The sequence below is a fragment of the Vipera berus genome (assembly GCF_964194415.1).
Source record: "Vipera berus genome assembly, chromosome: 7".
NCBI classification, from domain to species: Eukaryota; Metazoa; Chordata; class Lepidosauria; order Squamata; family Viperidae; genus Vipera; species Vipera berus.
Window position 1 is genome coordinate 70,476,857 of NC_138209.1, and position 20,050 is coordinate 70,496,906.

General features: G+C 39.5%; 1 protein-coding gene across 1 annotated transcript in view; it reads left to right on the plus strand.

The window, feature by feature from the left end:
* Positions 1-20,050, plus strand: part of SCFD2 (sec1 family domain containing 2) — a 156,008-nt gene that overhangs the window by 40,329 nt on the left and 95,629 nt on the right. Inside the window, exons 4-5 of the mRNA XM_081332685.1 lie at positions 929-1,104; positions 18,055-18,304. Coding sequence (XP_081188811.1) covers positions 929-1,104; positions 18,055-18,304 — 426 coding nt within the window. The remainder of the gene's footprint in view (positions 1-928; positions 1,105-18,054; positions 18,305-20,050) is intronic.

The following is a 20,050-nucleotide window of genomic DNA, read 5'->3' on the forward strand; positions in this document are numbered from 1 at the left end:
GGAAGTGTACACGGAAGACTGCTAATAAACAATGGTTCACAGGAGCATAATAAAGCATGCACACCTACTGCTCATGCCACTGCATTCTGGACCACTGTGCTGTCAAGTGTCAGGGAAATCAGGAGATCCAGGCAGTTCAAATGGGTGCATCATAAATAACTTCAACATAATTAGTAGAAGAACGGACATCCTTGTCTTTAATTTAGTCCATGAATTATGTAAGCCATAATGATCAAGACATTTTGTTCCTTGTGGTCTTATTAACATTTCCTAGTTGGGCTTCCAGAACAAAGCGAACATTTTAAGATTTTGGATAATATTTAAGCAAAACAAAAGATAATAATATATCAAGAAACAAGCCAACAGATGTGATTTCCTCTGTAGCATGGCTCTGGATTTATTCATTTTGGAAGACCAAAAAGAGTTGTTTTTTTTACAGGGTTCATCCTTCTGTTGTCCCTGAGAATCATCACTTACTAATGGACTTACAGATATACTGCTTTCTGTTGTTGGCCTATATTAGTGTATTTCCTTCCTTCCTTCCTTCCTTCCTTCCTTCCTTCCTTCCTTCCTCCCTCCCTCCCTCCCTCCCTCCCTCCCTCCCTTCCACAGGTGGCTTATTATAATTTTAAAAAGGAAGGGACTTTGGGAGTTGTGCACTGATTTACATCTTGAAAGGCATCTAATAATTATTGGGGAATTACGTTTTTATAGTGTTACAAGACAGCCATGATGATATAGGAAAAAAATCATTGAACAAATGAAAAATATTATTTTCTGCATAAAAATATTGCCTAAATATATCTAGACATGGGTTACATTTTCCATTTGCTTTATTTCTATATTCTTGAGAATGACTGTTTTATATATATATATATATATATATATATATATAATATAAATATAAATATTTTCCCTTGCATCATAGGGAGAGTCACCCCTGAACAGCTTCACACATATATCCAGCTTTTCAAGAAGAAAATTGACGCTCTTGAAAATCATTGTGGGCTCTTGCAGATTGCGCTGGCTGTTGTACAGACTCTAAAAGACCCTCAGAACGCCAAGTGGGACAACTGTTTAGCCTTTGAACGGCTATTTCTACAGGTACCGTATAAGCTGAGCGTTGTAACTTTTTTTTTTAGGCATTGACATTGCTTATGATGCTATCTTATCTTACTCCTCCTGCGTAGGCAGTAATTCATTAAGTAATTCCTCCAAAACCAAAGTGGACTTGAAGATGACTTGAGCTACCTACCTCGAAAGAGTGACGTTAAGCCAGAAGGAGAGTCTCTGCCAGTCCAGAATAGATCTGTGGTTTTGCCGATCTGCAGCACCTCGGGGGAAGAGAAATATATATTAATATATTTTTTATATATATATATATGTGTGTGTGTGTGTGTGTGTGTGTGTGTGTGTGTGTGTGTGTGTCAAATGCTTGTTAACTATTTTAGATTATGTATGTATATATGTATGTATATATGTATACACACACACACACACACACAGTGCTTTCGAACTGCTAGGTTGGCAGAAGCTGGGACGAGTAACAGGCGCTCACTCTGTTACGCGGCACTCGGGATTTGACCCGCCAAACTGCCGACCTTCTGATCGACAAGCTCAGCGTCCTAACCGAGCCACCGCGCATATATATATATATGTATATATGTATGTGTGTATGTGTGTGTATGTATGTGTGTGTATGTATGTGTGTGTGTATATATATATATTTATATTTATATATATAGTTTTGCTGCAGTTTGCACACGCTGAAGCAGAACTAATGGTGACTGGGGCTATATTGAATGCGTGGTTTGCCTGGAGTCCTTGCCACTCTCTGGAATAAAGGGGATACTATGTCCTTGGACTGAATTGCACTTGGGAAGGAATTGTTCTTTCTATTGGCAGTTCCCGGAGAGCTGCCTAGTTTTTTTGAGGGGCTCCAGAAAACTCAGGAATAAAAACGAGGACTGGCCAAACGTGAGTCAGATCATTTCTTAGTATGTGTCGTCCTCTTTTGTGTCAATAGAATAAGCAAATCCTTTCCAGGGAAGGAAGGACTGGGAGAAGATCGACAAGGATGCTGAATCTTGTCAGTTTTTAAGAAGAATTTGGGCAACCGTCTGTCTGAAATGGTATAGGGTTTCCTGCCTGAGCAGTGGGTTGGACTAGGTGACCTCTAAGGTCCCTCCCAACTTTATTATTAGATGATTATTAGATTAATTCCAGGTTCTGGTGGCCCAGGCCCTTTGCAGAGAACTGGAGCTCGGTTTGATTTGAGTAATTTTTTGGAGGAAATTTGTTGAGAAGATGATTGGCTTGCAAGCCATAAGTATCCTCAACTTACGCCAGAAAATTTATTGTTTGAGCAGTGCAGTCATTAAGTGAGGCATCGTGCGACTGTACCCAATTTTATCTTTGGGGGCATGGTCATTAAGTGAATCACCCATGGTTGTTAAACGACTTGTTGCCTTGCCTGCCGGCTTTCCCATTGACTTTGTTTGTCAGAAGCTGATTGGGGAAGTCACAGGTGGCAGTCAGATGAATGTACGACGATTGCCAATAGCCTGAATCACAGTCATGTATCTGCGGGGAGACTGCAGCTGTCTTAAGTGCAGAAACTGGTCTTTTGTCACTTTTTTTTCAGTACCATCATAATAACCTCCAATGAATTAAAGCTAGACTTACACTTACACTTAGACTTAAATGAGAGCTAGACTGGGGTGGGGTGGGATGGAATTGGAATTGGAATAGAAATAGAAATAAAATAGAAAAGGAATTGGATGGGATGGGATAGGATAGGATAGGATAGAATAGAATAGAAATCTTTATTGCAAATAGAATAAAACAGGACAGAACAAAATAGAATAGAATCTTTATTGAGAATAGAATAGAAATGGAATGGAATGGAATTAGAATAGAGAATAGAATAGAATAGAATAGAATAGAATAGAATAGAATAGAATAGAATAGAATAGAATAGAATAGAATAGAATAGAATAGAAATCTTTATTGCAAATAGAATAGAACAGGACAGAACAAAATAGAATAGAATATTGAGAATAGAATAGAAATAGAAATAGAAATAGAATAGAATAGAATAGAATAGAATAGAATAGAATAATAGAATAGAATAGAAATAGAATAGAATAGGACAGGACAGGACAGGACAGAACAAAATTGAACAGAACCTTTATTGCAAATACAATAGAATAGAATAGAACAGAACAGAACCTAAAGATCTAATTAATAAATAACAAAGTAAGAGATTTTTCCAATATTGTGAGAATGAGCTGGTCCAGGGCTGATTTCAAAGTGCCACAGGGCCCCATGTAAAAATACTTTTGGAGAGAGAGTGTATCATCAAGACACTACCCAGGCCCCAAGTTTGCTTCTATAAGATCTTTGGTATTTTTAAAAGAAAATAAAACCACTGGATCCAAACTCATCTAGGTAAATCTCTCTGAAGTCCAATTAAACTCAGTGGGAGAGTTCAGCTTGTACTTACTGTAAATCCCTACCACTAAAATCCATCCAACTCTGCCTGCCGTTCTATATTAAGTATTTTTGAACTTAAGAGAGCTTTTTTTCCCAAACATCCATGCAGAGAAAATTTAGGTTGCCTGCCTTTGGCTGGACCATGCTAATGGTGTCTGAAGTATGAGTATTCTGTTTATAATTTTATGGGAAGAAACATAAACATACAGCACTGCATAAACAGTTAAAACAACTCAAACAACAGTGTTCTTGCATTTAAAATGGAAGAAAAATAAACAAAAGGGGGGGGGGAAGTAGTACCAAATCCTTTCCTTAAGCATCTGTCTCTGGATTTATAACCCATTATGTTTCATTTTTTTTAAAAAAAATAGGTCAGGAATTGCAACTGAAGTCAAGCTTTCCCATTCCGCACTGCAATTATCTCTTGTGTACACATTCATTTTCTTTAGTCAGACGTTGCATTATGTGACCCCCGTAAGGTTTTCAATTTTCTATCTTCTGAAGTAGGATGCAGTGCTATTTCGAGCCCAGAGTAGGGAAGCCTGTGGCTTAAAGCAAAGAAAGTCTAGCTTAGTTATTGAATAGTCTGCCTCTGAAAAATTCTGGGTCGCAGAACGCTTCCTTGTGACTATTAAGCTGTTAGAAGGAGCAGCATCAACAAGACTGTAAGATCCATAGAGTGGCCTTGCACAATTGTGGTTTTGTTAATTGCCTTGCACCTAGCAACTAGTGATGTTTCAGGAAATAAGGGAGGCCCGCCCTTCTTTGATCTCTGAAGGAGTTAGGTGACTGGAGGATTGGGCCAACAGTTCTGTTGAAGGATGTTATGCCTGTTGGGGGTTGAGATGAATTTGTCAGTTGGACATTGTGGTCCACTTTGGATGGGGGTGGTTGAAGTTCACTTAATTGATCCTCATCAGTGGTAGTAACATGGAGCTGGGGGACCTTTTGGAATCAGTTTGAGGGGAAGAAACGGTTTCAAGTTACGATACGGTATATCTAGCGGCATTAGAATAAATGGTAGAAATTACACAGGTGCTAAATATTTTTTCCTGGATCCTTGAGAGCTGTGTCAAATCTCAATGTGTCCGGAGCTGGGATTTGTGATAAAAAATGAATTACATGTGGAGTAAACACCAGTGTTTGGTAGAATGTCTTAAGATTTTATTTGGTTGATTGGTGTAACAGGTCTAGAGTCATAACACGTCTAGAGGAGGAACCTGGTGGGCCAGGATTGTGGGTGTTCTCTGATAACCCATCCTACCCCCAGATGCTCTTTCAGGCTGTGGCAAATTTCCATTGAGGTAAGCATGCTCGGATATAGCTGGTGCCAGTGGAATTGAGAGGACATTGGTGGAAAATTCAATGTCCTTTTTTTGAAGGACATCAGAGGAGGTATTCAGTTGTTGGGCGAGAAGTCTATCTGAATTTCTTCCCCTGAAGAAATTCCCAGAAGCTATCAAAGTTGTCCTCAACTGATGGTGAAACAATGCCTTGGGCATTCACCATTTCCCTGTTGGCCTTAATTGCCATTTTGTGTTATGGGCAAGATCAAAGTATTCATTTAGTTTGTACTAAGCAGCAACTGGCATTGCCATCTTGTGGATCAGCTCTATCGGAAATGCATGTATATGCTGCTAAGAGAAGAACAGAGTTGAAAGGGACCTCGGAGGTCTTCAAGTCCAAACCCCTGCTCAGGCAGGAAACCCTATACCATTTCAGACAAATGGCTGTCCAGTCTCTTCTTGATTGAGAGCATCCACAACTTCTGGAGGCAAGTCGTTCTACTGATTAATCATTTTAACTGTTGGGAAATTTCTCCTTAGTTCCAGATTGCTTCTCTCCTTGATTAGTTTTCATCCGTTGCTTCTTGTCCTGCCTTCAGGCACTTTGGTGAATAGCTTGACTCCCTCTTCTTTGTGGCAACCCCTGAGATACTGGAAGACTGCTATCCTGTCCCCCCTCGTCCTTCTCTTCCTTAAACTAGACATACCCAATTCCAGCAACCGTTCCTTATAGGTTTTGGCCTCCAGTCCTCCAATTATCACTAGTTAATTAAAAAGTTGGGAGGGACCTTGGAGGTCATGTAGTCCAACCCCCTGCTCAGGCAGGAAACCCTATACCATTACAGACAAATGGCTCTCCAGTCTCTTCTTAAAAACTTCCAGTGTTGGAGCATTCACCGCTTCTGGAGGCAGGTTGTTCCACTGGTTAATTGTTCTCACTGTCAGGAAGTTTCTCCTTAGTTCCAGGTTGCTTCTCTCCTTGATTAGTTTCCATCCATTGCTTCTTGTCCTGCCTTTGGGCGCTTTGGAAAATAGCTTGACTCCCTCTTCTTTGTGGCAACCCCTGAGATACTGGAGCACTGCTATTGTTTCCCCCCTCGTCCTTCTCTTCATTAAACTAGACATACTCCATTTCAAATCATCTTTGTTGCCCTTTATACTCTTTTACTAAAACTTGTTTCTGTAACTTGAATGAAACATAGTACATCATAGGGCAACAATTCTTGAAGAAAGGTACCTCCAATGGGCTAACTTACAGAATGCATCCAAAATCTGGAACACATACATGACTTGTGGAATTGAAATTTTGCAAATTTAATAAAACATTTTAATGGCATAAAAAATTATTGTAAAGCATAATCTCATGAAACATTTTCTGTGCTGATGTTGGGTTGTGCTGCATGGGCTACTTTTAAGGCAGATATATCTCTGAACATCTCACTAATCTTTTAAGAACTTTTCAAGTACATTAGAAGTTCTGCCACTGTTTGAAAGCATTAAAGAATCCAGTAAGGAAATATCTCTTAAACTATGACCAAATAGGTCACAGCTTGTATAGTAGTTAATTGATAGGTATATCTCTATAATATTTAAGCGGGAAAACCATTAATTTTGCAGGTGGATTGTCTTGAAAGGCTAGACATTTAAGAAAGAAAAAAATTAATTTGAATAATTGGCTCTGTTGAATATGTGTATTTTTAAACTGGTTAGTATTACCTATAATTTTATGACAGCCAATTATGTAGACACATTGATTTACAAGGACTAGATACATACTGTATGTATTACATCTGGTAAACATCTCCTGGCTTGTTTATGCTTAATGTTGTTGTGAGTTGCGAAGTCGTGTCTGACCCATCGCGACCCCATGGACAACGTTCCTCCAGGCCTTCCTGTCCTCTACCATCTTCTGGAGTCCATTTAGGCTCACGCCTACTGCTTCAGTGACTCCATCCAGCCACCTCATTCTCTGTCATCCCCTTCTTCTCTTGCCTTCCATCTTTCCCATCATTAGGCTCTTCTCCAGTGAGTCCTTCCTTCTCATTAGGTGGCAAAGGATTTGAGTTTGATAGTTTGATATGCTTGATAGTGTATCTTAATAACTTAGACTTAACTTTTACTCCAGATAGTATTTTGAAAAGGCAAAACTTCAAAAGATAACGGAAATATATTTTGCGTAATTAGGAGTGACTGGGTTGCAGTAAGTCACGTTGTGTTTTTGTGTCCCTGTGCAGCATAACTGTTTGTCTCATGCTTTTTGATTGCCATATGATCTATAATAGTTTATACATAAATTAAAGTACACTGTCAGTGCCAAATATAATTTATTTGGAACCAGATATAGATGGTCTACTTCGAAAGGATGTAAGTCCTGAAGAGCTTACCACTGCAGAAGAACATTTGTTGGGCTATATGCTGCCACTTGTATTTCTTTTATTGTGAATGAGTTTTATCTCAAGGTTATGTCACTGAAGGATTCGTGCTTATTTATTTAAAATTCATGTCAGGTTTCAGCAAACTGTTGAAAATGTGAAACAGATAAATGAAGGGAATGAAGGCCTGAGATTTGTCTGAATCTCAGATATAGAAAAGAGCATAAGTAATCCTTAGGTTGTATCCTGCTACTCCTAAGATAAACTGTTTTCCCGGTCATAAAATAAATAAGATTTGCTCCATTTAGCTAACTGTTTCTATAAGAAGAGGTTACACTTCCCTCCCCGCCCCTCCTTAAAGTTTGAGTAGAACTACAAAAGACCAAGAGGTCCTTGAGCTCTGAATTCCTATCAAATTCAGTTTTTACTACAAAATGTTTTAAGGGAGACGCATCCAATATTGCAAAACGTCTTATCTTTTCCTCTGTGTATGTGTCTATAACTCAGTTTCAACTGATTTGAGGTTGTTGTTGTTTTTTTAAAAAAAGACATTCAAAGAGCATCTTTACCTCATGATGTCACTCAGTCAGTGATTGCAGTATGACTATGATAATGGCAACTCGGTGATCATTATCTGGGGCACGATTTAGGATCCATGACTCATCATCCTCGGCACGAATGGGAATCAGGAGAGAATGAATCCCTCCTGTCTAGATGGCTGGCTGCAAATGGATCAGGGTCTTCCTTTGAATCCTGCTAGTAATGCTACTAACTCCTGCTAGTAACGTAGTTGTGCCTGACTGGGATAACAAAATAGGAGAGGCGCTATTTGTGGCGCCTTCGGTTCCCGAACAAAAGCTTGCTTTCGATTTTGTTTGTTTGTTTGCTTGTTTGTTTGGTGACCTTGAATGACCCACAGCTACATTTGATTAAATGACATTTGCTCAAATGTTATGTTTTGCCTCCATTAATTAACGTGGGACTGAGTAAAACGGCACTGACAAAGGTTTCTTGGCAACGTTACCTATTGTCTTTCCCCTGACAATACCCTGCCCGCCACTGTTGTCCGAGAAGATCCCTGGAATTATACACACGATAATTGAATGCCTGTGTTTGTTTCGAATGATAAACCCACACAGTGACACAACATCATTTAAAAACAAAAAATAAAAACAAACCTTTTTTTTCCCCCACTCCTTAATTATCTTCTAAACCTTCCAGGCTCAGAAAGCTTTAATTAGGTTTATATTTTGGGGTCATGGCGCAATCGTTAATTCTCCTTCGTCCTCCCCTACGTTTCACAGAATCCATGAATGGAATCTGAGAATGTGAGAGAGATCGCCAATTAGCCGTGCAGAAGCCACAACTAAGAATGACTGTTTGTGCTAGAACATATGCCCTTTGTCCATTATGGAGAGTCATCAGTAGAATGATCCTAGTATTGGGAAGACATCGCAATGGAGACTTCTCTTCCCTTTCTCAATATTGTGGCGCTTATAAATATTTGCCTGTGCAAAATCTTTTGCAAGCTTCTGTCCTTCCCCTTACAGTGTAAAGGATGTATTTTATTTCAAAGGTTACATATGCAGCGTGTTTAGTGTGTCTGTGTGTGTGTGTGTGTGTGTGTGTGTGTGTGTGTGTGTCTGTACTAGAAATCATTTTCAGATTCTTACTGCTGTGTGGCTGGTATTGGTCAGAAGGAACGTGATTGTGTCTGTGTGTACGTGTGTGTATTCTCACACCAGTCACACACCAGTGACTAATGCCATTGTGGTTAATCAAGCTCGACTACACTAAGTAGTAAAGAATTCAAGAGAGAGAGAGAGAGAGAGAGAGAGACAGAGAGAGAGAGAGAGAGAGAGAGAGAGAGAGAGAGAGAGAGAGAGAGAGAGAGAGAGAGAGAGAAAAGAATGCATTCCCCCGCTGAAATTTAACATCAAGTTTATTATGTCTGGAAAATTATGCTGCAACAGAAATGTAATATAAAGAAATATTTTTCCTTCCTTGAGCTTACTTTGTTATGTAAGCAACTTGGTGCAATACTGCCATCTGCTGACTCTTTACTTTTTAAGGAAGACAAAGGATTCAGTCACCTTCCAATGAGGTTTTTTTTTTCTGTAACAAGTACACATACTTCACATTACACAAAGAGAAAAATAAGCCTGTTTCATTGGAAAAAGTTAAAGAATGCAAGAAAAAAAAGTATTGCTTTTAACATAACTTGCATTAAAAAATGAGTTGCATAGGGTGTTGCACGACTGCTGCCGAGGCAAATGAAACCGTTTGCGAAACCTCTTGTCCTGTTTCTCACGAGACCCGCAAGTTTTCGTCCTGCATGAGAGTTGTAGAATTGTTTTGTGTGTGCTTTCCACTTCCGTTTTGTCCGAGGATGGGTTTTCTTTTCAACCTCCACGGATGATGGCATTTTTGCTGGGGATGCATCCTTTTTGCAACGGCAAAGCAAGTCAAGTTCCACTTTTCACATGAATCGTTGTTGAAGTCAGCAGTAATCCACAGTGTAAAATCTACTCATAAAAGCTGGGGGGCGGGGGAAGGGGTGTGTGGGGAGGTGGAGGATCAAGCCTGGAAGACATTAAATTAGTTCCACTGTGTCCAGGGCAAGGCTGTGCCTTAGTTGCTGGAGCAGGCAAAACGGAAACAGGCCGTTTATAACAGGCATTCTGGTTCAAGAACAGTGGGGGTTCATTTGAAGGGAAAAAAAAGATTTATATCCCTCACTTACATAAACATGACAAATGCAGGCTGCAAGGACGAAGGGCGAATCTTTATCAAAATCTCTCTTAAGAACTTTTTCATTGTGAATAAAGGGCGGCCTGTCCCCTCGTTTGAAGGGTTGCCAGTATTTGCACAACAATCTGTTTCAGAGCTCTTGGTTAATTAAAACCTCTTTTTTTCCTATTCTTTTCTTTTCTTTTTCTTTTCTTTTCTTTTTTGCACAGCGATAGTGGACCACCTACTGCTAATTTTATTCGGTTGCTGAAAATGTTCAAATTTGACATCTGCAGAATAGGCAGAGAATAGAGATAGCAGTATCACCACCCACCCATTCACCCAGTCCTTCCCCCCCCCGTAATTAAATACATCTAGGTTTGTTTGTTTGTTTGTTTAAAAAAGTTTAGTCTTCAACTTACGCGCAGTCCCTTGGTAACCATTCAAAGTTACAACAGACATCCCCAGAAGTACTTACGAACGTGGTTTTTCGACGGTTGCTCTCTGCGCTCCAGAGTCACATGAGCACATTTCGAGAGCTTGGCAACCCGCCCAGATTTATAGCCATTTGCAGCCTCCTGCGGGGGTCACGTGACAGGTTTTAACAATGTTTTTGTCGAAAACTGGCGTTTACGGTTTTATTTCCAGTTTTGAATAAAACTGACCGCTAGCAAACAGTTGGTTCTTCCTTTAAATTCCTGGGACTCTACCTCTGTGAAGATCTTAGCTGGAAAGTCAATACAAGCCAGGTGGCCAGATAGGCCCAACAGAGACTCCACTTCCTCAGGGTCTTGTGGAAGAACAGGGTAGAACAACGGCTAATGACCTTCTTTTACCGGTCTACTATAGAGAGCGTCCTCTCGTATGGTATTGTGGTTTGGTATGCTGGTCTGACAGCCACGGATAGGAAAGTATTACAGAGGGTGGTGAGCACAGCACAAGACATTGTGGGCTGTCCCCTGACACCACTGGATAGCATTGCGAGGGCCCGCTGCCTTGGAAAAGTGAGGAAAATTCTGAGGGACAACTCATACCCTGGTCAGTACCTCTTTACCTTTACCTTTAGGAGATACACTATGTGTATAGCCAGCCATACCAACAGGCTGAAGAACAGCTTCTACCCGTGGGCTCTTGAACGGGAAATAACTTTATGTATGATTGACTTGCGAGGCCAGTGTGTTGTGGAATTAGCTCACATGGTGTAACAAGATGTTGGGTTTGTTGTCACTGTGAGTTGTCGGGGGGGGCACGAAGGGAGGCTCAGCCAATCTCAATGTATACATGTTGTACTTTGACAATAAAGGTTCATTCGATCACTTATCAACTGTGGGGTTTGCTAAACCACCTCTGTAAAAAAAAAAAGGTAATAAAATCAGGTCAGTCCTGTGGGTGACCGGCTTTATGATCATTGATTTATGACCACAATGGGAAAGCTCCATTATAGTCATACATCAAGGGCTAACTGTAAGTACGCATGGATATCTCATATATTGTCAGCCATTAGGAAAAAATGGTGGTGCATTTGTTGACGGTTACGTGTCAGGAAAATAAAATCGGAATCCCCTGTTAATGAGTTGGGTTGGTTGACCATGACCCTGGGAATCTCCGGTTGCAATTTTAATCTCTTGTACGAAACATTTAGGGTGAAGATAGGTTAGTTAGTCTCTGGGAGGACCAACAGAATCAAGGTGGCGCTTGCAGCTATTCAGTCAGTGCTCCATTTTTATGTCTCTTTCCATGGCTATGGGTGGAGCAAAGAGCCATGTAATGTATGTAGCTGTGAATGTAATAAGTGTCTATTGTGGAATTAGTCGATAAGTCAACCATAAGGTAAAGGTTCCCCCACACATGCGTGGTAGTCGTTTCCAACTCTAGGGGCCGGTGCTCATCTCCGTTTCAAAGCCGAAGAGCCAGCATTTGTCCGAGGACATCTCCGTGGTCATGTGGCCGCCATGACTAGACGCCAAAGGCGCACGGAATGCTGTTACCTTCCCACCGTAGTGGTCCCTATTTTTCTACTTGCATTTTTACGTGCTTTCGAACTGCTAGGTTGGCAGAAGCTGGGACGAGTAACAGGCACTCACTCTGTTACGCGGCACTCGGGATTTGACCCGCCAAACTGCCGACCTTCTGATCGACAAGCTCAGTGTCCTAACCCACTGAGCCACCGCGTCCCTTTTTAACCATACAGTCAACCATACAGTTATGCTATTTTTTTATTATTATTTGATTAGAAGTAAGGACACTATGTTTTATATAATGAATCCAAATCAAGCTTTTCAAGCTGTGTGAAGTACAATCAACTTCCCAAAATCTATACATTTTAGCCATAACTAAAACTAAGGGGCAATGTCATTGCTTTTATGGACAGTTCCTAGTCTGCCTATTTAACGCAGAAACTAATGTAGGAACTCTACATGCAGTTGAATCCATTTTTAACTAAAGTAGAATATTATTGCTCCCCGTCATTCTCATGGACTCAAGTAAGGGTTTATAGTACCAATTTATAAAGGTGAAGTCTTATGTAGATTGAGTTCTGCAACTGGTTATGTCAACTTATCTGTGGAGTTCTCTAAGCTGCTTTACTGTTTAACGGCCTTTTCTTCGAAAAATATCCCTTGGATTTTCCAGTGGAACTGACTAAAGTGCTGAAACTGTTGCAGATATCCATGTTATAATATCCAGTCTTGTTTTATACGTTTCTGGTGCTGCCTGAAAATCCTATTTTTGTTGGCCTGCCACCAAGGCAATGAAACAGCTGAAGCAGCAAAAGAACTGGGGGGGGGACCCTGAGTTGTTGTGTTGGTTTTTTTTGCCCCCAAATGTAGCTTGAGGAGTCTGGTGGATTGAGTGCCTGTTTAGAAGGCTTGGTACTCGACAATATAGGTTTTTAATTTGTTATTGGAGTTGGGTCATTATTGTTTAAGCCTTCCTTTTACAGCCTAATAAAATCAACAGCAGAATCTGGCAAAATCCCCTTGAGAAGAACGCAGAGCTGGCTGAAATAACCGAGGAGGATATACAGTAAAAGCTTTTTGGGCAGAAGAAAGAAAGGATGAGGATTTCTCTGTCTCTGAAATAACCCAGAATGTATACATATTCTTGCTGAATACCCATTTTAAGAAAAAACACATTTTTTTCACCTTTAGAATAAATTGGATTTAATTTAGGAAGGGAATTCAATTTCAGTGACTTATTAATTTATACACTCAGCCCTGTTTTTTAAAATCGGGCAATAGGAAAGGAGAGCGTATTTCAAACAACGCCTCCATATTCTAAAGTTATCTGAATTTCACAATGGTCCTCTCCCTTTAAGCATATTAAAAAATTTTAAGGATGTAGAATATAATTGTCCTTTTCATATGGCTCAGATTTATTATTATTATTTATTATTATTTATTAAACTTATATACCGCCCTTCTCCCGCAGGACCCAGGGCGGTTATTTATTCACATTCTGGTATGCTTCTAAGGTAAAGTTAGATAAGGGATAGTTGAAAGAACAGTTTAATTTTTTTACATGTAGTATCGTGTAGAATTGTTACATTTGATTGTTCAAATGATTGATATTTTTTCCCCCAGCCAAAATTCTGTTCTATTTAATTTTAATTATGGAACATTACAATAGACGCACTTCCATAGCTTCCTGACTTAAAGTAAATAATTTCTGAAGTTTGTTTTGGCATATATTTTTTGGGTTTTTAATAAAGTGCAAGGATATATTAATCATATTAAAGATAGTAGATGGATAAACTACACTAGTTTAAAATAGCAGTTGGAACATTCGTGTAAATAAATTGGCACAAATTGGTCCTTAGGCAAGCTGGCATTTTCCAAATAAGTCAGTATTTGTTAGGATTGCCAAGCTAATATTTAACTACAAAGCTGGGCTGGAATAAATTCATTACCAATGGGATAAGCAATGGAGTAGGGACTTGCGTTTATATTAATAAAACCAGAGGGTGGATATTAAATATGGAAACTTTGAAGTATAACTTTGAAGTATAACTTTGATTCCAAAGTACAATAACTGATTGAGGTGGCAATAATTGTAAACCCTCCCCTAATTGAAAAGTGTTGTTTAGCGCACAATAAATCACATCACATCAACCCATCCTAGATATTCGTCTCAACAACAAATTAGTTAATTTGTTTTCAGGAACAAGATGGTCCCAAGAATACCTTTATCCTTTTTTTAGAGGAGTCCATTGCATGGTTATGTTTTATTTCAAAGTATAACTGTTTATATTTCTAATATTGGTTCAGAATTAGAAAATCTGTGTATAGGTAATGCCAAGAATGGAGCTACTTCCAAAGAGAACCTCTGATGTCTAATGTGAAAATTTTAATGTGGAAATTTTTTATCTCCCAAGTGAAAAAGCAGGCACTTAATCATGTACTGCTGAACTAAGCAAAAATATATGCTTCTTTTGCATATTTTTTTTTTCAGTTCTTAATTCGAAATTACATCCTGCAGAACTGAAGGGAAATCGGTGTCTTAATCAGGATGACATACGAACCATGACATATGCAAAATAATGCAACCTTTCCTTACGATAACGTGTATTCACATCCTTTCCTTTTATATCTATCCACTGGCCAAAACAGTCTGCAGAAGCCTGCAAATTTATTTTTAATTTATTTTTAATTTTTAATTTTAATTTATTGCACAGATGATTTTAATTTTATTTTTATCTTAATTTCTGTACTTATTATATGTTTTGTTGTTAGCCGCCCTGAGTCCTTCGGGAGATAGGGCGGGATATAAATCCCATTAATAAATAAATAAATAAATAAATTCATACCACTGCTTTTGACAGATTATTCTTTCTTTTACCTCCAACAAAACCCATAGTGAGAGAAAGAAAAAGGGGAAGGAGGCATCTAGGATAAGGGGGGGAAAAAGATTAAGAGGAATTTTCTCTCTCTTACATTAGTGATCTTACCATTTGAAGACGATAAATACTAAGATAGTAAAAAGGAGGGAAATTTACTAGGCAAAGTGGCGGTCTTCTTTTGGAGCCATCTTTAGGCAATTCAGCTGTTTTTGTGAGCATTTTCAAAAGCTCAGAACTGAGGCGATTTTTTTTTATTACTTTTACCGGACCTCTTGATGATAGCTAAAGAAGTCTTAAACAGCCGGCCAACCTAACCAGCAGGAAATTTGGGCCATTTTTTAAAAAAAAAATCTGGTGCTTTAGGGGCTATTTGGTCAGTTTAATTAATTGATTTGTAATTGCGCTGAGAGCTCTTAAATCATTAGAGATGGCTAATTAATGACAGACTGCAAGATGGGTTTTGTTTGAGGCAAATCCCCTCACTCTCCGTGTTGTTCACCAGCCCTCTTAACAGCGCTGGTTTATTGACTGTTGAATTATTATTTTTTTCTATAGCCCAGCAGGCTTATTCACATAAAATATTTCTCCCCCAAAATTACAAAAGGCAGAAAAGAAGGACAGCCAGCAATAACAGCAACCAGGACCAAAAGAAGAGTTCAAGACCTTAATATTGTAAAGAATTCTCGTTATCCCTGTTTGATTCTAGGTCAATGATCAAAACATGGGGCCTTCATAAATATCGTGGTTTCCCCGTTCACTTTGTCTGATTCTCTCGTTAACTTTTGCAAAAAAATAAAATAAAAAATCAGTGTAATTGTCCTCTTTTGTTTATATTGCTTATTTACTGCTTTGTTTTAAAATGCAATTCCAAGCATTTTAATCCTTTTTAATTGAAAGGAGTTTGAGTTTCTCCAGAGACGACTGCTTTGGTAATGAGGGTGGTCAGCGTTAATTCAGAAGAATGTGTTTTTTAATATATTAGTTTAATTTGTTTATTTAAAGATTTGTGAATATCTGACAAAGATATTTTAGGCATTTCAAATTAAAATTAGGCATCTAATCAAGGAGAGAAGCAACCTGGAATTAAGGAGAAGTTAACCAGTGGAATAGCTTACCCTCAGAAATCGTGGGCGCTCCATCACTGGAGGTTTTTAAGAAGAGACTGGACAATCACTTTTCTGAAATAGGGTCTCTGTTTGAGCAGGGGGATGGACTAGAAGACCTCCAAGGTCCCTTCCAGCTCTATTGAAGGGAATTAAAATCTGACCTTCAGGGGGGGGCTTTATTTTGTTCTAAGACGGGTAGGCAACCTCGGCTCTTTTATGACTCATGGACTTCAACTCCCAGAATTCCTGAGTCAGCATAGCTGACTCAGGAATTCTGGAAGTTGAAGTCTATGAGTCATAAAAGAGCCGAGGTTGCCTACCCCTGTTCTAAGAAAAAGATGCTAATTCTTTAAAAATGAGAACCTTAAATCAAATTATAGTCTGCAGCTGAGATTGTCACTTTTTTCTTTTTTTACCCACAGAAGACGATCAAAGTGCAAGGACTAAGACCGTGCTTATAATACAAGCCCTTTGTAGCCTCTTTGAGCAGGCAATAAAGCAGATTCTTCTTATTATTTTTTTCCTTTTAAGCATAAATATAAATGCTAGTTTAAAAGAAACTGGAAGTTGAAAATAACCTGTAAAAACTACCACAGTTAATGAAGCAACTGGCTTTCTCTCTCAGCCTGGCACCCTCCAGATATCACTTGGGCCCCTGTCTGCAGATAACTTCCCGGTGCTCTTTTCTGCATTATCTCGCTACCCTCTGTAATATCAACATTACATTTTATGGAATTAATTCTATTAATGCTCTTGACAGCCCCACCCAAGTTTAATAAAAGGCGCCCGTGAGTTTCTTCCAAAAACCTCTCTGTGTGAGGTTGCATTCAGCGGAGTTCTCCAACTTGACATTCCAGAACACAGCCGAATCAGGGTCCAATATATACAGTTTTGGGGAATACTGCTCAAAATTAGGATTGATCTTTTTTTTAAAAAATAATCCGTATCCAGTTTTAAAATAAATCTGCATATTTCCCTTGAAATAGATCCAGCATCTCCAAGGGAAAGGGCAGAGTCAGATTACAACTCTGATAAATTTATCTTTAATTATTGTGACTGGACAGAAAAGCTAGACTTTTAAGGAGATGGTAGTGAAGTTTCTTCTTATAAAGAAATCCAGAGAGAGAGAGAGAGAGAGATGCAAGGAAAAGAGACAGCATTTTAAAGCATATTTTCTCTTCCCAATGTAAGTATTTTCTACCATTAAAGTATTTCTACCATTAAAAGGTAGTCACAATTTTAAACAAATCAGACACACACACACACCCAGTTTTGTTCCTTCTGTATGGAAAACATAAGTCAATTATTATATCCAGTCTCCACCAAGCCATGAAACTTCAGGAAGATAATGCCGTTTCGCGCTGTATTTAAACACTATCCTTGAAATAGTTAAGAGACTGTATAATGTTATTTTATGAATGGACTTGGCAGCAATGATGTAAAATAGCACACTCCATCCTCGGGCTTTGCCTCTGTGAAATCATTTTGCTGGGAAAATGTGTCTGGATGAAATTGTTTGGAAGTCTGTCTACAATGTTCATGTTCCAAGGCAACAACTATTAACTTTAATCATTGATCCTCCTGGCTAGGGATGATAGACACACTGTAGTCCAAAACCTAGGGGAACACCGATTGGAAAGGTTTATTATAAAGAGAATCAAGATTTGTAATAGCAGCATTTGAATTTTTACCTCCTGAAATAATTTTAAGATGTATAGGCCAGTGATGGCGAACCTTTTAGAGACCGAGTGCCCAAACTGCAACCCAAAACCCACTTATGTATCGTCGGGTGTCAGGTGGGCATGGCCAATTGGGTGGGTGTGACCCATTGGGGGGGCATGGCCCATGGGGGGGCGTGGCCCATTGGGGGGACATGGCTGCAGTGGTAACAGCAGATTGAGTGGGACTATAAAGTTCAATCAATCAATTCCAACTTTGCAAGATCTTTTTTTTTTCTCTTGAAAAGTTGAAATTGATTGATTGATTGAACCTTTTTTTCCCCTCACACACAGCGGCAGTGGCCTAAAGCAAAAAGGTTTTATAAAACCCAGCTGAAAGCCTAGGACCGGGGCGACGGCGCCCGTGCCCACAGAGAGGGCTCTGCGTGCCACCTGTGGCACCCGTGCCATAGGTTTGCCACCTCGGGTATAGGCCTTTGACTCATGATTCATCTTTGACTTTCTGATTTTAAAGTGTGAAATTAAGGATTTTGTTTTGTTTTGTTTCAGAATATTGGTGAGTCAACATTATTTAACGCACTGAAGCAACTGCTACCCATTATCAAGTCCTATAGTAACAGGACAGAGGATGATTACACGCCCCAAGAGTTACTTCTGTTATTGGTGTATATTTACTCCATAGTGGGAGAAGTCAAACCTGAGAAAGAATTAAATGAGGCTGAAAGTCAAGTGAAAGAAGCCTTTGTCCAAGCTATTTGCGACGAACCAGAGCTACAACCTTTGCTGCAGAAAATAATAGGTAAGTGCATATGCCTCCGACAGGGATAACTTTTAGTTCAAGCAGGCAATGTTTTCATACAGGATTTCCATATAGAATTCCCTCACCTAAATTAGATTTAGTGTGCAAAAAGCATGTACAATATGCGTTAAAATTTTGTTGGTTACTATGGTTATTAGTGTAGGGAAATAAATATAACAGCAGCAATTGAAGGATGTAATATGTCCTGTTTTCATGGGAATGAAATACATTTAATAACCTCTATCTTTCGATAAATGCATGAATGATTGTATTGTAAAATAATGTACTCCTAGCCGTGTCTATTCAGAGGTAATTTCTTTGGCATAATTTCTGTGTGTGTGGGACAGCAACCGAAAAAAATGTGGCAATGTATTTGCACTTCAAATATGTGTACCTCGTTCAAACGACAAACAGAAAGTATGCTTTTAATCCTGTGCATTAAGTGAGGGGTCATCTATTGTTGTTGTTTTGCTGAATCGAGAGCTCAGAATAATGCTTCCCTTTGTGGCAGTTTTTAAGAAAGGCCGCAAATATAATGAGGGTAAATAATATTGCCCTCACTCGGAACTGACTTTGTAATTATGACTAGCTGCTAAATCAGATTGGCTGCAGTAAGTTTAAGAGGCAATAGAGCAGAGGTCCCCAACCTTTTGGGCACCAGGGACAGTTCCGTGGAGAGAGGTTTTTCCACGGATTGGAGAGTGTGTGGTTTTGTGTGCTGCCTGCATCTCACCGATGGGCCTTTGCTTGTTTGTACGGACCAGTTGCTGGCATGCCACGGCCCGATACCGGTCCACGGACCAGGGGTTGGGGACCCCTGCAATAGAAGACAAAGCATAAACCTGTATCACCAATACCTCTATCCTGAAGCAAAATGGAAGGTTAGTTGTCTCTTAATTTCATCATTATCATCACCATTTTAGCCATAGCCTTGGTGGAGCAGTGGGCTAATGCCTCCTTAAGTAACACCAGCTGCCTGCAATTAGTGCAGGTTCGCATCCCACCAGGCTCAAGGTTGACTCAGCCTTCCATCCTTCCGAGGTAGGTAAAATGAGGACCCAGATTGTTGGGGGCAATAAAGCTGACTTTGTAATAATGCCGCTTAGGGTGTGTGTGAAAGCCCTAATAAGCAAGCATATACATAGAATGAAGGCTACTGCTAAGCTTGTAAGCCGCCCTGAGTCTTCGGAGAAGGGCGGGATATAAATGGAATTAAAATTAAAAAAAATAAAAAATACTGCAAGATGAAGGCCTCTTCCGCGTATTTCCAACTAATACGGTCCTGAGCTTTATTTTGCCATCGGGCCTGCCATACTTGGCTGATGTCGTGGATCCATCTTGTTTTAGGTCTTCTTCGTTGGATGCCTTTTATTAAATGGGATCCATTCTGTGACTGCCTTGATCTACCTGCCCTCAGTTCTTCTTCTTATGTGACCATTTCCATTTCCATTCTTTTAATCTCTTGATGGCATTGTATGCTTTTGTATGTTTTCTAATCCGTGTGCGGGCCTTTCTGACGTGTCTTGTGATGCCGAGCAGATATCTTTCCATGGCTCTTTGCGCCGCTCGTGGCTTTTGTGTCGAATTGTGAGGTTAGTGTCCGTGTTTCGCCGGCATATGTTAGAGCAGGTAGCACACACTGATCGAAAACTTTTATCTTGGGGCATAGGTCTTTCAATATACATGCAAGAAACACAAGCGCTGTATAAGTAAAGCAGTCTGGTGGGGCAGCATGTGGGATACAGC